Source organism: Oncorhynchus gorbuscha, linkage group LG09 (assembly GCF_021184085.1).
Source record: "Oncorhynchus gorbuscha isolate QuinsamMale2020 ecotype Even-year linkage group LG09, OgorEven_v1.0, whole genome shotgun sequence".
Classification (NCBI taxonomy): Eukaryota; Metazoa; Chordata; class Actinopteri; order Salmoniformes; family Salmonidae; genus Oncorhynchus; species Oncorhynchus gorbuscha.
Genome location: NC_060181.1, coordinates 31,211,055 through 31,232,750, shown reverse-complemented (window position 1 = coordinate 31,232,750; position 21,696 = coordinate 31,211,055). Strand labels below are relative to the sequence as shown.

At 46.2% G+C, this 21,696-nt stretch overlaps 1 protein-coding gene across 1 annotated transcript in view; it reads right to left on the bottom strand.

Annotated features, from left to right (window-relative positions):
• LOC124044351 (trafficking protein particle complex subunit 9-like) overlaps positions 1–21,696 on the bottom strand; it is a 393,465-nt gene that overhangs the window by 342,406 nt on the left and 29,363 nt on the right. Inside the window, exon 12 of the mRNA XM_046364005.1 lies at positions 12,461–12,581. Within this exon, the coding sequence (XP_046219961.1) occupies positions 12,461–12,581 (121 nt within the window). The remainder of the gene's footprint in view (positions 1–12,460; positions 12,582–21,696) is intronic.

The window sequence follows — 21,696 nt, the reverse complement described above, 5'->3', positions numbered from 1 at the left end:
AGCCAAACCTATTCAACAGAGCCTCCAGACTAGCCAAGCCTATTCAACAGAGCCTCCAGACTAGCCAAACCTATTCAACAGAGCCTCCAGACTAGCCAAGCCTATTCAACAGAGCCTCCAGACGAGCCAAACCTATTCAACAGAGCCTCCAGACGAGCCAAACCTATTCAACAGAGTCTCCAGACTAGCCTCAGAGCCCCAGAGTAGCCTTCAACAGTCTCCAGCCAAGCCTATTCAACAGAGCTCCAGTAGCCTATTCAACAGAGCCTCCAGACTAGCCAAGCCTATTCAACAGAGCCCCAGAGTAGCCAAACCTATTCAACAGAGCCTCCAGACTAGCCAAGCCTATTCAACAGAGCCTCCAGACTAGCCAAACCTATTCAACAGAGCCTCCAGACTAGCCAAGCCTATTCAACAGAGCCTCCAGACTAGCCTATTCAACAGAGCCTCCAGAAGCCTATTCAACAGAGCCTCCAGCCTAGCCTATTCAACAGAGCCTCCAGACTAGCCAAACCTATTCAACAGAGCCTCCAGACTAGCCTATTCAACAGAGCCTCCAAGCCTATTCAACAGAGCCTCCAGAGCCAAGCCTATTCAACAGAGCCTCCAGAGCCTATTCAACAGAGCCTCCAGACTAGCCAAGCCTATTCAACAGAGCCTCCAGACTAGCCAACCTATTCAACAGAGCCTCCAGACTAGCCAAGCCTATTCAACAGAGCCTCCAGACTAGCCAAACCTATTCAACAGAGCCTCCAGACTAGCCAAGCCAAGCCTCCCTATTCAACAGAGCCTCCAGACTAGCCAAACCTATTCAACAGAGCCTCCAGACTAGCCAAGCCTATTCAACAGAGCCTCCAGACTAGCCAAACCTATTCAACAGAGCCTCCAGACTAGCCAAGCCTATTCAACAGAGTCTCCAGACTAGCCAAGCCTATTCAACAGAGTCTCCAGAGTAGCCAAACCTATTCAACAGAGCCTCCAGACTAGCCAAGCCTATTCAACAGAGCCTCCAGACTAGCCAAACCTATTCAACAGAGCCTCCAGACTAGCCAAACCTATTCAACAGAGCCTCCAGACTAGCCTATTCAACAGAGCCTCCAGACTAGCCAAACCTATTCAACAGAGCCTCCAGACTAGCCAAGCCTATTCAACAGAGCCTCCAGACTAGCCAAACCTATTCAACAGAGCCTCCAGACTAGCCAAGCCTATTCAACAGAGCCTCCAGACTAGCCAAACCTATTCAACAGAGCCTCCAGACGAGCCAAACCTATTCAACAGAGCCCCAGAGTAGCCTATTCAACAGAGCCTCCAGACTAGCCAAGCCTATTCAACAGAGCCCCAGAGTAGCCTATTCAACAGAGCCTCCAGACTAGCCAAGCCTATTCAACAGAGCCTCCAGAGTAGCCAAACCTATTCAACAGAGCCTCCAGACTAGCCAAACCTATTCAACAGAGCCTCCAGACTAGCCTATTCAACAGAGCCTCCAGACTAGCCTATTCAACAGAGCCTCCAGAGCCTATTCAACAGAGCCAAGCCTATTCAACAGAGCCTCCAGACTAGCCTATTCAACAGAGCCTCCAGACTAGCCAAACCTATTCAAACAGAGCCTCCAGACTCCAGACAAGCCTATTCAACAGAGCCTCCAGACTAGCCTATTCAACAGAGCCTCCAGACTAGCCTATTCAACAGAGCCTCCAGACTAGCCTATTCAACAGAGCCTCCAGACTAGCCTATTCAACAGAGCCTCCAGACTAGCCAAACCTATTCAACAGAGCCTCCAGACTAGCCAAACCTATTCAACAGAGCCTCCAGACTAGCCAAGCCTATTCAACAGAGCCTCCAGACTAGCCAAGCCTATTCAACAGAGCCTCCAGACTAGCCAAGCCTATTCAACAGAGCCTCCAGACTAGCCAAGCCTATTCAACAGAGCCTCCAGACCAGCCAAGCCTATTCAACAGAGCCTCCAGACTAGCCAAACCTATTCAACAGAGCCTCCAGACTAGCCAAGCCTATTCAACAGAGCCCCAGAGTAGCCTATTCAACAGAGCCTCCAGACTAGCCAAGCCTATTCAACAGAGTCTCCAGACTAGCCAAGCCTATTCAACAGAGCCTCCAGACTAGCCAAACCTATTCAACAGAGCCTCCAGACTAGCCAAGCCTATTCAGAGTCTCCAGGCAGCCAAGCCTATTCAACAGTCTCCAGACGAGCCAAACCTATTCAACAGAGTCTCCAGACTAGCCAAGCCTATTCAACAGAGCCTCCAGACGAGCCAAACCTATTCAACAGAGTCTCCAGACTAGCCAAGCCTATTCAACAGAGCCTCCAGACTAACCTATTCAACAGAGCCTCCAGACTAGCCAAACCTATTCAACAGAGCCTCCAGACTAGCCAAGCCTATTCAACAGAGTCTCCAGACGAGCCAAACCTATTCAACAGAGCCTCCAGACTAGCCAAGCCTATTCAACAGAGCCTCCAGACGAGCCAAACCTATTCAACAGAGCCTCCAGACGAGCCAAACCTATTCAACAGAGTCTCCAGACTAGCCAAACCTATTCAACAGAGCCCCAGAGTAGCCTATTCAACAGTCTCCAGACTAGCCAAGCCTATTCAACAGAGCTCCAGAGTAGCCTATTCAACAGAGCCTCCAGACTAGCCAAGCCTATTCAACAGAGCCCCAGAGTAGCCTATTCAACAGAGCCTCCAGACTAGCCAAACCTATTCAACAGAGCCTCCAGACTAGCCAAACCTATTCAACAGAGCCTCCAGACTAGCCTATTCAACAGAGCCTCCAGACTAGCCTATTCAACAGAGCCTCCAGACTAGCCTATTCAACAGAGCCTCCAGACTAGCCTATTCAACAGAGCCTCCAGACTAGCCTATTCAACAGAGCCTCCAGACTAGCCAAGCCTATTCAACAGAGCCTCCAGACTAGCCTATTCAACAGAGCCTCCAGAGCCTATTCAACAGAGCCTCCAGACTAGCCTATTCAACAGAGCCTCCAGACTAGCCTATTCAACAGAGCCTCCAGACTAGCCTATTCAACAGAGCCTCCAGACTAGCCAAGCCTATTCAACAGAGCCTCCAGACTAGCCAAGCCTATTCAACAGAGCCTCCAGACTAGCCAAACCTATTCAACAGAGCCTCCAGACTAGCCAAGCCTATTCAACAGAGCCTCCAGAGTAGCCTATTCAACAGAGCCTCCAGACTAGCCAAGCCTATTCAACAGAGCCTCCAGACTAGCCAAGCCTATTCAACAGAGCCTCCAGACTAGCCAAACCTATTCAACAGAGCCTCCAGACTAGCCAAGCCTATTCAGAGCCTCCACAGAGCCTATTCCAGAGCCTCCAGACTAGCCAAGCCTATTCAACAGAGCCTCCAGACTAGCCAAGCCTATTCAACAGAGCCTCCAGACTAGCCAAGCCTATTCAACAGAGCCTCCAGACTAGCCAAGCCTATTCAACAGAGCCTCCAGACTAGCCAAATTCAACAGAGCCTCCAGACTAGCCAAGCCTATTCAACAGAGCCTCCAGACTAGCCAAGCCTATTCAACAGAGTCTCCAGAGAGCCAAACCTATTCAACAGAGCCTCCAGACTAGCCAAGCCTATTCAACAGAGCCTCCAGACTAGCCAAACCTATTCAACAGAGCCTCCAGACTAGCCAAACCTATTCAACAGAGCCCCCAGACTAGCCTATTCAACAGAGTCTCCAGACAGCCAAGCCTATTCAACAGAGCCAAGTAGCCTATTCAACAGAGCCTCCAGACTAGCCAAGCCTATTCAACAGAGCCTCCAGACTAGCCAAGCCTATTCAACAGAGCCTCCAGACTAGCCAAACCTATTCAACAGAGCCTCCAGACTAGCCTATTCAACAGAGCCTCCAGACTAGCCAAACCTATTCAACAGAGCCTCCAGACTAGCCAAACCTATTCAACAGAGCCTCCAGACTAGCCTATTCAACAGAGCCTCCAGACTAGCCTATTCAACAGAGCCTCCAGACTAGCCTATTCAACAGAGCCTCCAGACTAGCCTATTCAACAGAGCCTCCAGACTAGCCTATTCAACAGAGCCTCCAGACTAGCCTATTCAACAGAGCCTCCAGACTAGCCAAACCTATTCAACAGAGCCTCCAGACTAGCCAAACCTATTCAACAGAGCCTCCAGACTAGCCAAGCCTATTCAACAGAGCCTCCAGACTAGCCAAGCCTATTCAACAGAGCCTCCAGACTAGCCAAGCCTATTCAACAGAGCCTCCAGACTAGCCAAGCCTATTCAACAGAGCCTCCAGACCAGCCAAGCCTATTCAACAGAGCCTCCAGACTAGCCAAACCTATTCAACAGAGCCTCCAGACTAGCCAAGCCTATTCAACAGAGCCCCAGAGTAGCCTATTCAACAGAGCCTCCAGACTAGCCAAGCCTATTCAACAGAGCCTCCAGACTAGCCAAGCCTATTCAACAGAGCCTCCAGACTAGCCAAACCTATTCAACAGAGCCTCCAGACTAGCCAAGCCTATTCAACAGAGCCTCCAGACTAGCCAAGCCTATTCAACAGAGCCTCCAGACTAGCCAAACCTATTCAACAGAGCCTCCAGACAGCCAAGCCTATTCAACAGAGCCTCCAGACGAGCCAAACCTATTCAACAGAGCCTCCAGACTAGCCAAGCCTATTCAACAGAGCCTCCAGACTAACCTATTCAACAGAGCCTCCAGACTAGCCAAACCTATTCAACAGAGCCTCCAGACTAGCCAAGCCTATTCAACAGAGCCTCCAGACTAGCCAAACCTATTCAACAGAGCCTCCAGACTAGCCAAGCCTATTCAACAGAGCCTCCAGAGCCAAACCTATTCAACAGAGCCTAGCCAAACCTATTCAACAGAGCCTCCAGACTAGCCAAACCTATTCAACAGAGCCCCAGACTAGCCAAGCCTATTCAACAGAGCCTCCAGAGTAGCCTATTCAACAGAGCCTCCAGACTAGCCAAGCCTATTCAACAGAGCCCCAGACTAGCCTATTCAACAGAGCCTCCAGACTAGCCAAACCTATTCAACAGAGCCTCCAGACTAGCCAAACCTATTCAACAGAGCCTCCAGACTAGCCTATTCAACAGAGCCTCCAGACTAGCCTATTCAACAGAGCCTCCAGACTAGCCTATTCAACAGAGCCTCCAGACTAGCCTATTCAACAGAGCCTCCAGACTATTCAACAGAGCCTCCAGACTAGCCTATTCAACAGAGCCTCCAGACTAGCCTAGCCTATTCAACAGAGCCTCCCAGATTCAACAGAGCCTCCAGAAGCCTATTCAACAGAGCCTCCAGACTAGCCTATTCAACAGAGCCTCCAGACTAGCCAAGCCTATTCAACAGAGCCTCCAGACTAGCCAAACCTATTCAACAGAGCCTCCAGACTAGCCAAGCCTATTCAACAGAGTCTCCAGACTAGCCAAACCTATTCAACAGAGCCTCCAGACTAGCCAAGCCTATTCAACAGAGCCTCCAGACGAGCCAAACCTATTCAACAGAGCCTCCAGACTAGCCAAACCTATTCAACAGAGTCTCCAGACTAGCCAAACCTATTCAACAGAGCCTCCAGACTAGCCAAGCCTATTCAACAGAGCTCCTAGCCTATTCAACAGAGCCTCCAGACTAGCCAAGCCTATTCAACAGAGCCTCCAGACTAGCCAAACCTATTCAACAGAGCCTCCAGACTAGCCAAACCTATTCAACAGAGCCTCCAGACTAGCCTAGCCAAGCCTATTCAACAGAGCCTCCAGACTAGCCTATTCAACAGAGCCTCCAGACTAGCCTATTCAACAGAGCCTCCAGACAAGCCTATTCAACAGAGCCTCCAGACTAGCCAAGCCTATTCAACAGAGCCTCCAGACTAGCCAAGCCTATTCAACAGAGCCTCCAGACTAGCCAAGCCTATTCAACAGAGCCTCCAGACTAGCCAAGCCTATTCAACAGAGCCTCCAGACTAGCCAAGCCTATTCAACAGAGCCTCCAGACTAGCCTATTCAACAGAGCCTCCAGACTAGCCAAACCTGTTCAACAGAGCCTCCAGACTAGCCAAACCTATTCAACAGAGCCTCCAGCCAAAGCCTAAGCCTATTCAACAGAGCCTCCAGACTAGCCAAGCCTATTCAACAGAGCCTCCAGACTAGCCAAGCCTATTCAACAGAGCCTCCAGACTAGCCAAGCCTATTCAACAGAGCCTCCAGACTAGCCAAGCCTATTCAACAACAGAGCCTCCAGACTAGCCAAACCTATTCAACAGAGCCTCCAGACTAGCCAAGCCTATTCAACAGAGCCTCCAGACTAGCCAGCCTATTCAACAGAGCCTCCAGACTAGCCAAGCCTATTCAACAGAGCCTCCAGACTAGCCAAGCCTATTCAACAGAGCCTCCAGACTAGCCAAACCTATTCAACAGAGCCTCCAGACTAGCCAAACCTATTCAACAGAGCCTATTCCAGACTAGCCAAGCCTATTCAACAGAGCTCCAGAGTAGCCTATTCAACAGAGCCTCCAGACTAGCCAAGCCTATTCAACAGAGCCTAGCCAGGCCTATTCAACAGAGCCTCCAGACTAGCCAAACCTATTCAACAGAGCCTCCAGACTAGCAACAGAGCCTAGCCTATTCAACAGAGCCTCCAGACTAGCCTATTCAACAGAGCCTCCAGACAACAGAGCCAGAAGCCTATTCAACAGAGCCTCCAGACTAGCCAAGCCTATTCAACAGAGCCTCCAGACTAGCCAAGCCTATTCAACAGAGCCTCCAGACTAGCCTATTCCAGAGCCTCCAGCCTATTCAACAGAGCCTCCAGACTAGCCAAACCTATTCAACAGAGCCTCCAGACTAGCCAAACCTATTCAACAGAGCCTCCAGACTAGCCAAACCTATTCAACAGAGCCTCCAGACTAGCCAAACCTATTCAACAGAGCCTCCAGACTAGCCAAGCCTATTCAACAGAGCCTCCAGACTAGCCAAGCCTATTCAACAGAGCCTCCAGACTAGCCAAGCCTATTCAACAGAGCCTCCAGACTAGCCAAGCCTATTCAACAGAGCCTCCAGACTAGCCAAGCCTATTCAACAGAGCCTCCAGACTAGCCAAGCCTATTCAACAGAGCCTCCAGACTAGCCAAAGCCTATTCAACAGAGCCTCCAGACTAGCCTATTCAACAGAGCCTCCAGACTAGCCTATTCAACAGAGCCTCCAGACTAGCCAAGCCTATTCAACAGAGCCTCCAGACTAGCCAAGCCTATTCAACAGAGCCTCCAGACTAGCCAAGCCTATTCAACAGAGCCTCCAGACTAGCCAAGCCTATTCAACAGAGCCTCCAGACTAGCCAAGCCTATTCAACAGAGCCTCCAGACTAGCCAAGCCTATTCAACAGAGCCTCCCAGACAACAGAGCCAGACTAGCCAAGCCTATTCAACAGAGCCTCCAGACTAGCCAAGCCTATTCAACAGAGCCTCCAGACTAGCCAAGCCTATTCAACAGAGCCTCCAGACTAGCCAAGCCTATTCAACAGAGCCAAGCCTATTCAACAGACTAGCCAAGCCTATTCAACAGAGCCTCCAGACTAGCCAAACCTATTCAACAGAGCCTCCAGACTAGCCAAACCTATTCAACAGAGCCTCCAGACTAGCCTATTCAACAGAGCCCCAGATTCAACAGAGTCAAACCAGGCCTATTGAACAGTGGTGTCATTTCTGCTATATGACTGACTTTTACTGAAACGTAAACGAGTCAAATTTCACCATAAATACATTTACAAGTAGATGCTTCTGTAAATCAGAGTGTCATGTAAAATGTTCACTTAGCTCTCAAACAGCTATAACTCTGTTCTGAACAGGAGGGAGGAGAAGAGCTACATTTTTGAGTAGTTGCTACTCAATGTTAGAACAGCGTGGTAACAATGATGAGCTCATTGGTACATTGATTCATCAAATCAGAATGACAGTTCATACACCAGGGCTGTGTTCATTAGGCACACACCGTAGCAAAACGTTTTGCAATGGAACACGAAAACAGATGTTTCTTATTGGACAAGGTCAGATTTTACCTCCCCATTTCTCTCCGTTTCAGAGCGTTTTCATCCATTCGTTCTTAATAAACATGACCCAGAGACCCCTCACCACCTTTGACTGACTTACCTGACAACTGTTGCTGAAAAAGGGCTTTAAAAATCCGATTGACTGACTGACGTACCTGACGATGGGTAGCTTGCTTAACGGTACTGGGGGCAGTTTGAGTCCATCAGGCAGGGTTCAACACTCCTCCAGGACATTTAGACGTGTAGTTTCAGACAGTCACCTTCTCTGTGGACCGGGGAAAAGAAGGGATTCGGGTTAGAAACGCAGAGCACATTACAGATGGTCAGTCTGACCATTTGAAGTAACCTCTCTCGCTATAACTATTGCTCCTAGTCTAAGCAAGATTACACGGCCCTGCCCATTTAATTGAGCATAATAACACAAATAACACAACACCAGCCCTGTCCCTTCTCCCCATCCTACAGTGTGAGTTTTATAGCTGGATCAATAAAGATGTTTATGGCCGTGCTGTATCATCACTCTCAGCCTCGCTGCTTTAGTTGCAAACAAAAATGTCTCTATGAGTTACTCTGTTGGCTGGGCCTCACGCCACATGGGGGCTGAGAGAGAGAGCGATATACACTTCAGTCAAGCTCCTAGATAGCCTACTTCTCAGTTCCCCACTCCAGACCCCTGCTTGGACAGCCACAAAATACCACAGTATTATCCTGAGCAACAGAGCAGTACAGACAGAACGTACTTTGATCCAAGCCTATTCAAACAGTCCTTCTGTAGTTCTGATCTGACAGACCAAGCCTATTCAACAGAGCCCCAGAGTAGCCTATTCAACAGAGCCTCCAGACTAGCCTATTCAACAGAGCCTCCAGACTAGCCAAACCTATTCAACAGAGCCTCCAGACTAGCCAAACCTATTCAACAGAGCCTCCAGACTAGCCAAGCCTATTCAACAGAGCCTCCAGACTAGCCATGCCTATTCAACAGAGCCTCCAGACTAATAATAATAATAATATATGCCATTTAGCAGACGCTTTTATCCAAAGCGACTTACCAAGCCTATTCAACAGAGCCTACAGACTAGCCAAGCCTATTCAGAGTCTCCACGCTAGCCAAGCCTATTCAACAGAGCCTCCAGACTAGCCAAACCTATTCAACAGAGCCCCAGAGTAGCCTATTCAACAGAGCCCCAGAGTAGCCTATTCAAAAGAGCCTCCAGACTAGCCTATTCAACAGAGCCTCCAGACAAGCCAAGCCTATTCAACAGAGCCTCCAGACTAGCCAAGCCTATTCAACAGAGCCTCCAGACTAGCCAAGCCTATTCAACAGAGCCTCCAGACTAGCCTATTTAACAGAGCTCCAGACTAGCCAAGCCTGTTCAACAGAGCCTATTCAACAGAGCCTCCAGACTAGCCAAGCCTATTCAACAGAGCCTCCAGACTAGCCAAGCCTATTCAACAGAGCCTCCAGACTAGCCAAGCCTATTCAACAGAGCCTCCAGACTAGCCAAGCCTATTCAACAGAGCCTCCAGACTAGCCAAACCTATTCAACAGAGCCTCCAGACTAGCCAAGCCTATTCAACAGAGCCTCCAGACTAGCCAAGCCTATTCAACAGAGCCTCCAGACTAGCCAAGTCTATTCAACAGAGCTCCAGACTAGCCAAGCCTATTCAACAGAGCCTCCAGACTAGCCTATTCAACAGAGCCTCCAGACTAGCCAAGCCTATTCAACAGAGCCTCCAGACTAGCCAAACCTATTCAACAGAGCCTCCAGACTAGCCAAGCCTATTCAACAGAGCCTCCAGACTAGCCTATTCAACAGAGCCTCCAGACTAGCCTATTCAACAGAGCCTCCAGACTAGCCTATTCAACAGAGCCTCCAGACTAGCCTATTCAACAGAGTGTCTCCAGACTAGCCTATTCAACAGAGCCTCCAGACTAGCCTATTCAACAGAGCCTCCAGACTAGCCTATTCAACAGAGCCTCCAGACTAGCCAAACCTGTTCAACAGAGCCTCCAGACTAGCCAAACCTATTCAACAGAGCCTCCAGACTAGCCAAGCCTATTCAACAGAGCCTCCAGACTAGCCAAGCCTATTCAACAGAGCCTCCAGACTAGCCAAACCTATTCAACAGAGCCTCCAGACTAGCCAAGCCTATTCAGAGTCTCCAGGCTAGCCAAGCCTATTCAACAGAGCCCCAGAGTAGCCTATTCAACAGAGCCTCCAGACTAGCCTATTCAACAGAGCCTCCAGACTAGCCAAACCTGTTCAACAGAGCCTCCAGACTAGCCAAACCTATTCAACAGAGCCTCCAGACTAGCCAAGCCTATTCAACAGAGCCTCCAGACTAGCCAAGCCTATTCAACAGAGCCTCCAGACTAGCCAAACCTGTTCAACAGAGCCTCCAGACTAGCCAAGCCTATTCAACAGAGCCTCCAGACTAGCCAAGCCTATTCAACAGAGCCTCCAGACTAGCCAAACCTATTCAACAGAGCCTCCAGACTAGCCAAGCCTATTCAACAGAGCCTCCAGACTAGCCATGCCTATTCAACAGAGCCTCCAGACTAGCCAAGCCTATTCAACAGAGCCTACAGACTAGCCAAGCCTATTCAGAGTCTCCACGCTAGCCAAGCCTATTCAACAGAGCCTCCAGACTAGCCAAACCTATTCAACAGAGCCCCAGAGTAGCCTATTCAACAGAGCCCCAGAGTAGCCTATTCAACAGAGCCTCCAGACTAGCCTATTCAACAGAGCCTCCAGACAAGCCAAGCCTATTCAACAGAGCCTCCAGGCTAGCCAAGCCTATTCAACAGAGCCTCCAGACTAGCCAAGCCTATTCAACAGAGCCTCCAGACTAGCCTATTTAACAGAGCTCCAGACTAGCCAAGCCTGTTCAACAGAGCCTATTCAACAGAGCCTCCAGACTAGCCAAGCCTATTCAACAGAGCCTCCAGACTAGCCAAGCCTATTCAACAGAGCCTCCAGACTAGCCAAGCCTATTCAACAGAGCCTCCAGACTAGCCAAGCCTATTCAACAGAGCCTCCAGACTAGCCAAACCTATTCAACAGAGCCTCCAGACTAGCCAAGCCTATTCAACAGAGCCTCCAGACTAGCCAAACCTATTCAACAGAGCCTCCAGACTAGCCAAGTCTATTCAACAGAGCTCCAGACTAGCCAAGCCTATTCAACAGAGCCTCCAGACTAGCCTATTCAACAGAGCCTCCAGACTAGCCAAGCCTATTCAACAGAGCCTCCAGACTAGCCAAACCTATTCAACAGAGCCTCCAGACTAGCCAAGCCTATTCAACAGAGCCTCCAGACTAGCCAAGCCTATTCAACAGAGCCTCCAGACTAGCCAAGCCTATTCAACAGAGCCTCCAGACTAGCCAAGCCTATTCAACAGAGCCTCCAGACTAGCCAAGCCTATTCAACAGAGCCTCCAGACTAGCCAAGCCTATTCAACAGAGCCTCCAGACTAGCCAAGCCTATTCAACAGAGCCTCCAGACTAGCCAAGCCTATTCAACAGAGCCTCCAGACTAGCCAAGCCTATTCAACAGAGCCTCCAGACTAGCCAAGCCTATTCAACAGAGCCTCCAGACTAGCCAAGCCTATTCAACAGAGCCTCCAGACTAGCCAAGCCTATTCAACAGAGCCTCCAGACTAGCCAAGCCTATTCAACAGAGCCTCCAGACTAGCCAAGCCTATTCAACAGAGCCTCCAGACTAGCCAAGCCTATTCAACAGAGCCTCCAGACTAGCCAAGCCTATTCAACAGAGCCTCCAGACTAGCCAAACCTATTCAACAGAGCCTCCAGACTAGCCAAGCCTATTCAACAGAGCCTCCAGACTAGCCTATTCAACAGAGCCCCAGATTAGTCAAACCAGGCCTATTGAACAGTGGTGTCATTTCTGCTATATGACTGACTTTTACTGAAACGTAAACGAGTCAAATTTCACCATAAATACATTTACAAGTAGATGCTTCTGTAAATCAGAGTGTCATGTAAAATGTTCACTTAGCTCTCAAACAGCTATAACTCTGTTCTGAACAGGAGGGAGGAGAAGAGCTACATTTTTGAGTAGTTGCTACTCAATGTTAGAACAGCGTGGTAACAATGATGAGCTCATTGGTACATTGATTACATCAAATCAGAATGACAGTTCATACACCAGGGCTGTGTTCATTAGGCACACACCGTAGCAAAACGTTTTGCAATGGAACACGAAAACAGATGTTTCTTATTGGACAAGGTCAGATTTTACCTCCCCATTTCTCTCCGTTTCAGAGCGTTTTCATCCATTCGTTCTTAATAAACATGACCCAGAGACCCCTCACCACCTTTGACTGACTTACCTGACAACTGTTGCTGAAAAAGGGCTTTAAAAATCCGATTGACTGACTGACGTACCTGACGATGGGTAGCTTGCTTAACGGTACTGGGGGCAGTTTGAGTCCATCAGGCAGGGTGAGAACCTCCACTCCTCCAGGACATTTAGACGTGTAGTTCTCCAGACTCTGAGTCACCTTCTCTGTGGACCGGGGAAAAGAAGGGATTCGGGTTAGAAACGCAGAGCACATTACAGATGGTCAGTCTGACCATTTGAAGTAACCTCTCTCGCTATAACTATTGCTCCTAGTCTAAGCAAGATTACACGGCCCTGCCCATTTAATTGAGCATAATAACACAAATAACACAACACCAGCCCTGTCCCTTCTCCCCATCCTACAGTGTGAGTTTTATAGCTGGATCAATAAAGATGTTTATGGCCGTGCTGTATCATCACTCTCAGCCTCGCTGCTTTAGTTGCAAACAAAAATGTCTCTATGAGTTACTCTGTTGGCTGGGCCTCACGCCACATGGGGGCTGAGAGAGAGAGCGATATACACTTCAGTCAAGCTCCTAGATAGGCTACTTCTCAGTTCCCCACTCCATACCCCTGCTTGGACAGCCACAAAATACCACAGTATTATCCTGAGCAACAGAGCAGTACAGACAGAACGTACTTTGATCCAGAGTCAGGGCGCCCAGGCAAACATGTCCTTCTGTAGTTCTGATCTGACAGACCGAAGAGCAGAGCAGTTCCAGTGACAGGAAACAGAACATCACCGTGTGACAAAACATCTCTCAGAGTTAATAGTGCCATTATTGAAAACACTGACATGGCCTTGCTTTACATAAAAAAATGTATCTCGCATCCTGTTGTTACTAAGCACATTCCTGTCACGTAAAAAGCTGACCAAATGAAGGTCTTAAAGGGATGTTAAAAGCCCTCTGTTTATTAGGAGTCGAGTCACATTCAGTGTTGTGTGTTTGCAGTGTTGGGAAGTGGCTTTAGTGATCATGGTTTAACAAGCAGAGAAATGCTGCATGCAGCTTATGAAACCGACCAAGAAGAAAAGGACATGGAAGGATTTGAGAATTGTTGCCTACCTGTCTACGAACCAGTCTTTCAATCCGCCTCCCTGCCTACTCGTCTGCCTCCCAGCCTGTCATGGACCATTTCAAATGATTCCTAAACCTGCATGGAGTCTGTCTGTCGATACATTTCAATTAAATCAATTGTATTTGGAATCCCAAGTAATGTAGTCTGAGAGTAAAACATGGCAAGTTAAAGGACAGACCCAGACAAACAAAACTCTGTGTTGATTGTCATTTTGGGATGATGTAAGGTAAAACAGTATCCTTGAAGAGCTCACTGCAGCATTACACAAACAGCTCTCTGACTACCACTCTCTCTCAGTCTCTGTTCCCTGTCTCGCTCTGTTCCCTGTCTCGCTCTGTTCCCTGTCTCGCTCTGTTCCCTGTCTCGCTCTGTTCCCTGTCTCGCTCTGTTCCCTGTCTCGCTCTGTTCCCTGTCTCGCTCTGTTCCCTGTCTCGCTCTGTTCCCTGTCTCGCTCTGTTCCCTGTCTCGCTCTGTTCCCTGTCTCGCTCTGTTCCCTGTCTCGCTCTGTTCCCTGTCTCGCTCTGTTCCCTGTCTCGCTCTGTTCCCTGTCTCGCTCTGTTCCCTGTCTCGCTCTGTTCCCTGTCTCGCTCTGTTCCCTGTCTCGCTCTGTTCCCTGTCTCGCTCTGTCCCCTGTCTCGCTCTGTCCCCTGTCTCGCTCTGTCCCCTGTCTCGCTCTGTCCCCTGTCTCGCTCTGTCCCCTGTCTCGCTCTGTCCCCTGTCTCGCTCTGTCCCCTGTCTCGCTCTGTCCCCTGTCTCGCTCTGTCCCCTGTCTCGCTCTGTCCCCTGTCTCGCTCTGTCCCCTGTCTCGCTCTGTCCCCTGTCTCGCTCTGTCCCCTGTCTCGCTCTGTCCCCTGTCTCGCTCTGTCCCCTGTCTCGCTCTGTTCCCTGTCTCGCTCTGTTCCCTGTCTCGCTCTGTTCCCTGTCTCGCTCTGTCCCCTGTCTCGCTCTGTTCCCTGTCTCGCTCTGTTCCCTGTCTCTCTCCAACAGTCTTTCTTTCAGCTCTGCGTTCTATCTGCGACCCCCCAACAACACATAATACAGCTGCTTTTCAACTCCAGTTCAAATCATGTGGGGAATCGATTAGACTCACTTTCGCTTGGAGAGTTGAGAGAGCAGGTGATTAAACAAGTAAACATTACAGGAAATTCTAAATGTTCGCCATCAACTAGTATGTCAGTCAGCAGAGAAATAAGCAATTCAATGAATAAGTGTAGGAAGAATTGAGAGCAAAAAATAAATTACAGGAGTTCACAGATTTAAAATTGGCCCACATCAATTAAATAGCCCGATCACACAATTTGCCTCTCCACATACTAACTAGATGTTTATAAATGCAGTCAGACAGATAACTACAGTGGAATATGCATTTTTCCTTCTAACCTTCAGACCATACAGTATCAACCCCTCCGACTAGGCGGAGGCCAGACACAGAGCTGACAACCGGCAAGCCTATAAATAAAGTCACCGCTGCCTCCTCTACTTTACTGCTCACGTTGAGTAATGAACCACTGCAGTGCACAGGTACCGAGGAGAGTCAATACGTCCTGACATTTACTGGGCACAGTGACAGACTGCTTAACAGACGTACCGACAGAACATCGTTTCCCTTTCGTCTTTCACCAAAAACACAGAGAACTGAACACAGAACTTGAATTATGCCTAAAGTGGTGAATAAAGGAATATTTCAAACTTAGGTCAATATATTATTTAGTCTGAGACCACACAAATCAACCCAAGGAAAACCTGATTCAACTCATGAATTCTGCATTCATACTTCCACATTCATTCTTACATAACTGGTTCAACAGTCTTAAACTTTGAATGGCACCAATATGTCTCTCTCATTTCTCAGTTCATCCGCTCATTTTGAAGAGAATCCCCTACATTTCCACCCAGAGCAGCAGCCTATGGTGTGGTACTGTAGAGGACACCTGGTGATGACTGTGAGCTGTTTTAGCATCCTTTGTGAGGCCTCTTAACTGACTGAGACTCAAGGGGGAGAGAGGGAAGAGAGACTGGGACTTCCAATACATCCTGACACGAGTAGCATTCAATAAAACACAGAGGGAGATTCTGCCAACTGTCACTGTAGATGATGTACTGCCCTGCCAATGTGATGGAAAGTGCTGCCAGCATACAAACTAATGAATATCAAATGAATTACGAATATATATATTTATTTATTGTTTTGGGGGCAGGAATGTTTACAAGGAGAAGTCGACTGCAATGACATCCGCATATTGTGGGCGAAAATCCTAGCCTAATCTTATCCACTGGAAAATGTCAAGTGGGTGGGAGACTAGCAAAAAGTGACAACAGGCTTGGAAAATACGGGCACTTACTTCAGTATACAGAGATGGAGTAGGTGAGTGGCCATCGTATGCGCCTGTGAGGATTGAGGGAAATCGGGAGGCAATGCCTGGGGCTTTCAAGCAATTCATCGACAAGTTCAGCTCATAACGTTGATGTTTACTTCACTTCACACTAAAGTAGCCAGGAACCTGTATACTTTAAGTTACTGTTATGCACGACTCATAGACATACACTGAACAAAAATATAAAATGCAACAATGTCAAAAGATGTTACTGAGTTACAGTTCATAAAAAGAAATCAGTCAATAGAAATACATTCATTAGGTCCTGCTCTATGGATTTCACATGACTGTGCAGGGGCGTAGCCATGGGTGGGCAATGGAGGGCATAGGCCTACCCACTGGGGAGCCAGGTCCACCTACTGCGAAGTCAGGCCCAGCCAATCAGAATGAGCTTTTCCCCACAAACGTGCTTTATTGGAGACAGAAATACTCCTCAGCACCCACCCTCCCTCTCCTCAAACAATCCCACAGCTGAAAAAGACTGATGTGGCGTCCTGGGCTGGCGTGGATGCAAGTGGTCTGCGGGTGTGATGCCGGTTGGATGTACTGCCAAATTTCCTAAAACAAAGTTGGAGGCAGCTTATGGTCGAGAAATGAACATTACATTTTCTGGCAACAGCGCTGTTGAACAATCCTGCAGTCAGCATGCCAATTGCATTTTACCTCAAAACTTCAGACATCTGTGACATTGTGTTGTGTGACAAAACTGTACATTTTAGAGTGGCCTTCTAACGTCCCCAGCACAAGGTGCACCTGTGTAATGATCATGCGGTTTAATCCGCTTCTTGATATGCCACATCTGTCAGGTGGATAGACTAGCTTGGCAAATGATGAATGCTCACTAACAGGGATGTAAACAATTGTGTGCAAATGTGATAGAAATAATTATTTTCTGCTTATGGAAAATTTCTGTGATCTTTTATTTCAGGTGAAGAAAAATGGGACCAACACTTTACATGTTGCGTTTATATTTTTGTTCAGTTTATAATTTCTTCAATGGGAATCATATTAGTCCGAGGGGCTATACCCATTCTAGTAATTACATTTATAAGATATTACCAATAGATTCCCAACTACTAAGATGATTATTAAACTGCCTCCAAATCACAATGTGTTGAAATACTTGCTTTTGAACCTCTCCCAATGATGCAGATAAAAAAAATGATAGTAAAAAATACAATTGTAACTAACAGGAGGAATAAAATACACAAGACAGGAGCTACAGTTGAAGTCGGAAGTTTAAATACACCTTAGTCAAATACATTTAAACTCAGTTTTCACAATTCCTGATAATAAATTCCCTGTCTTAGGTCAGTTAGGATCACCACTTTATTTTAAGAATGTGAAAAGTCAGAATAATAGTAGAGAGAATGATTTATTTCAGATTTTATTTCTTTAATCACATTCCCAGTGGGTCAGAAGTTTACATACACTCAATTAGTATTTGGTAGCATTGCCTGTAAATTGTTTAACTTGGGCCAAACGTGTCGAGTAGCCTTTACTGTGTGAATTTTGGCCCATTCCTCCTGACAGAGCTGGTGTAACTGAGTCAGGTTTGTAAGCCTCCTTGCTCGCACAAGTTTTTTCAGTTCTGCCCACAAATGTTCTATAGGAGAGGTAAGAGCTTGTGATCGCCACTCCAATACCTTGACTTTGTTGTCCTTAAGCCATTTTGCCACAAATTTGGAAGTATGCTTGGGGTCAATGTCCATTTGGAAGACCCATTTGTGACCAAGCTTTAACTTCCTGACTGATGTCTTGAGATGTTGCTTCAAAATATCCACATACTTTTCCTCCCTCATGATGCTTTCTATTTTGTAAAGTGCAACAGTCCCTCCTGCAGCAAAGCACCCCCACAACATGATGCTGCCACCCCTGTGCTCCACGGTTGGGATGGTGTTCGGCTTGCAAGCCTCCCCCTTTTTCCTCCAAACATGACAACGGTCATTATGGCCAAACAGTTCTATTTTTGTTTCATCAGACCAGAGGACATTTCTCCGAAAAGTATGATCTTTCTCCCCATGTGCAGTTGCAAACCGTAGTCTGGCTTTTTTTATGGCGGTTTTGGAGCAGTGGCGTCTACCTTATTGAGCGGCCTTTCAGGTTATGTCGATATAGGACTCGTTTTACTGTGGATATACAGTGGGGCAAAAAAGTATTTAGTCAGTCACCAATTGTGCAAGTTCTCCTACTTAAAAATATGAGAGAGGCCTGTAATTTTCATCATAGGTACACTTCAACTATGACAGACAAAATGAGAAAAAAAATCCAGAAATCACATTGTAGGATTTTTAATGAATTTATTTGCAAATTATGGTGGAAAATAAGTATTTGGTCAATAACAAAATATTCTCAATACTTTTATATATACTGTTATATACCCTTTGTTGGCAATGACAGAGGTAAAACGTGTTCTGTAAGTCTTCACAAGGTTTCCACACACTGTTGCTGGTTTTTGGCCCATTCCTCCATGCAGATCTCCTCTAGAGCAGTGATGTTTTGGGGCTGTTGCTGGGCAACATGGACTTTCAACTCCCTCCAAAGATTTTCTATGGGGTTGAGATCTGGAGACTGGCTATGCCACTCTCGGGACATGTCTGGCACTGCAGGATTTGAGTCCCTGGCGGCGTAGTGTGTTACTGATGGTAGGCTTTGTTACTTTGGTCCCAGCTCTCTGCAGGTCATTCACTAGGTCCCTCCGTGTGTTCTGGGATTTTTGCTCACCGTTCTTGTGATCATTTTGTCTCCACGGGGTGAGATCTTGCGTGGAGCCCCAGATCGAGGGAGATTATCAGTGGTCTTGTATGTCTTCCATTTCCTAATAATTGCTCCCACAGTTGATTTCCTCAAACCAAGCTGCTTACCTATTGCAGATTCAGTCTTCCCAGCCTGGTGAAGGTCTACAATTTTGTTTCTGGTGTCCTTTGACAGCTCTTTGGTCTTGGCCAACTGGTAATGTTTGGAGGACAAAGAATGCTGAGTTGCATCCAAAGAACACCATACCTACTGTGAAGCATGGGGGTGGAAAAATCATGCTTTGGGGCTGTTTTTCTGCAAAGGGACCAGGACGACTGATCCGTGTAAAGGAAAGAATGAATGGGGCCATGTATCGTGAGATTTTGAGTGAAAACCTCCTTCCATCAGCAAGGGCATTGAAGATGAAACGTGGCTTGGTCTTTCAGCATGACAATGATCCCAAACACACTGCCCGGGCAACGAAGGAGTGGCTTCGTAAGAAGCATTTCAAGGTCCTGGAGTGGCCTAGCCAGTCTCCAGATCTCAACCCCATAGAAAATCTTGGAGGGAGTTGAAAGTCCGTGTTGCCCAGCAACAGCCCCAAAACATCACTGCTCTAGAGGAGATCTGCATGGAGGAATGGGCCAAAATACCAGCAACAGTGTGTGAAAACCTTGTGAAGACTTACAGAAAAGGTTTGACATCTGTCATTGCCAACAAAGGGTATATAACAGTATTGAGAAACTTTTGTTATTGACCAAATACTTATTTTCCACCATCATTTGCAAATTAATTAATTAAAAATCCTATAATATGATTTTCTGGATTTTTTTTCTTCAAATTTTGTCTGTCATAGTTGAAGTGTATCTATGATAAAAATTACAGGCCTCATCTTTTTAAGTGGGAGAACTTGCACAATTGGTGGCAGAATAAATACTTTTTTGCCCCACTGTATAAAGTCTAGTGAGTGTGTATATAGTCTAGTGAGTGTGCATATAAAGTCTAGAGAGTGTGTGTATATAGTCTAGTGAGTGTGTATATAGTCTAGTGAGTGTGTATATAGTCTAGTGAGTGTATATATAGTCTAGTGAGTGTATATATAGTCTAGTGAGTGTGTATATAGTCTAGTGAGTGTGTATATAGTCTAGTGAGTGTGTATATAGTCTAGTGAGTGTGTATATAGTCTAGTGAGTGTGTATATAGTCTAGTGAGTGTGTATATAGTCTAGTGAGTGTGTATATAGTCTAGTGAGTGTGTATATAGTCTAGTGAGTGTGTATATAGTCTAGTGAGTGTGTATATAGTCTAGTGAGTGTGTATATAGTCTAGTGAGTGTGTATATAGTCTAGTGAGTGTGTATATAGTCTAGTGAGTGTGTATATAGTCTAGTGAGTGTGCATATAGTCTAGAGAGTGTGTATAAAGTCTAGTATATAATGTCTATTGAGTGTGTATATAGTCTAGTGAGTGTGTATATAGTCTAGTGAGTGTGTATATAGTCTAGTGAGTGTGTATATAGTCTAGTGAGTGTGTATATAGTCTAGTGAGTGTGTATATAGTCTAGTGAGTGTGTATATAGTCTAGTGAGTGTGTATATAGTCTAGTGAGTGTGTATATAGTCTAGTGAGTGTGTATATAGTCTAGTGAGTGTGCATATAAAGTCTAGAGAGTGTGTATAAAGTCTAGTATATAATGTCTATTGAGTGTGTATATAGTCTAGTGAGTGTGTATATATAGTCTAGTGAGTGTGTATATATAGTCTAGTGAGTGTGCATATAAAGTCTAGTGAGTGTGTATATAGTCTAGTGAGTGTGTATATAGTCTAGTGAGTGTGTATATAGTCTAGTGAGTGTGTATATAGTCTAGTGAGTGTGTATATAGTCTAGTGAGTGTGTATATAGTCTAGTGAGTGTGTATATAGTCTAGTGAGTGTGCATATATAGTCTAGAGAGTGTGTGTATATAGTCTAGTGAGTGTGTATATAGTCTAGTGAGTGTGTATATAGTCTAGTGAGTGTGTATATAGTCTAGTGAGTGTGTATATAGTCTAGTGAGTGTGTATATAGTCTAGTGAGTGTGTATATAGTCTAGTGAGTGTGTATATAGTCTAGTGAGTGTGTACATAGTCTAGTGAGTGTGTATATAGACTAGTGAGTGTGTATATAGTCTAGTGAGTGTGTATATAGTCTAGTGAGTGTGTATATAGTCTAGTGAGTGTGTATATAGTCTAGTGAGTGTGTATATAGTCTAGTGAGTGTGTATATAGTCTAGTGAGTGTGCATATAGTCTAGTGAGTGTGCATATAAAGTCTAGAGAGTGTGTATAAAGTCTAGTATATAATGTCTATTGAGTGTGTATATAGTCTAGTGAGTGTGTATATATAGTCTAGTGAGTGTGTATATATAGTCTAGTGAGTGTGCATATAAAGTCTAGTGAGTGTGTATATAGTCTAGTGAGTGTGTATATAGTCTAGTGAGTGTGTATATAGTCTAGTGAGTGTGTATATAGTCTAGTGAGTGTGTATATAGTCTAGTGAGTGTGTATATAGTCTAGTGAGTGTGTATATAGTCTAGTGAGTGTGTATATAGTCTAGTGAGTGTGCATATAAAGTCTAGAGAGTGTGTGTATATAGTCTAGAGAGTGTGTGTATATAGTCTAGTGAGTGTGTATATAGTCTAGTGAGTGTGTATATAGTCTAGTGAGTGTGTATATAGTCTAGTGAGTGTGTATATAGTCTAGTGAGTGTGTATATAGTCTAGTGAGTGTGTATATAGTCTAGTGAGTGTGTATATAGTCTAGTGAGTGTGTATATAGACTAGTGAGTGTGCATATAGTCTAGAGAGTGTGTATAAAGTCTAGTATATAATGTCTATTGAGTGTGTATATAGTCTAGTGAGTGTGTATATAGTCTAGTGAGTGTGTATATAGTCTAGTGAGTGTGTATATAGTCTAGTGAGTGTGTATATAGTCTAGTGAGTGTGTATATAGTCTAGTGAGTGTGTATATAGTCTAGTGAGTGTGTATATAGTCTAGTGAGTGTGTATATAGTCTAGTGAGTGTGCATATAAAGTCTAGTGAGTGTGTATATAGTC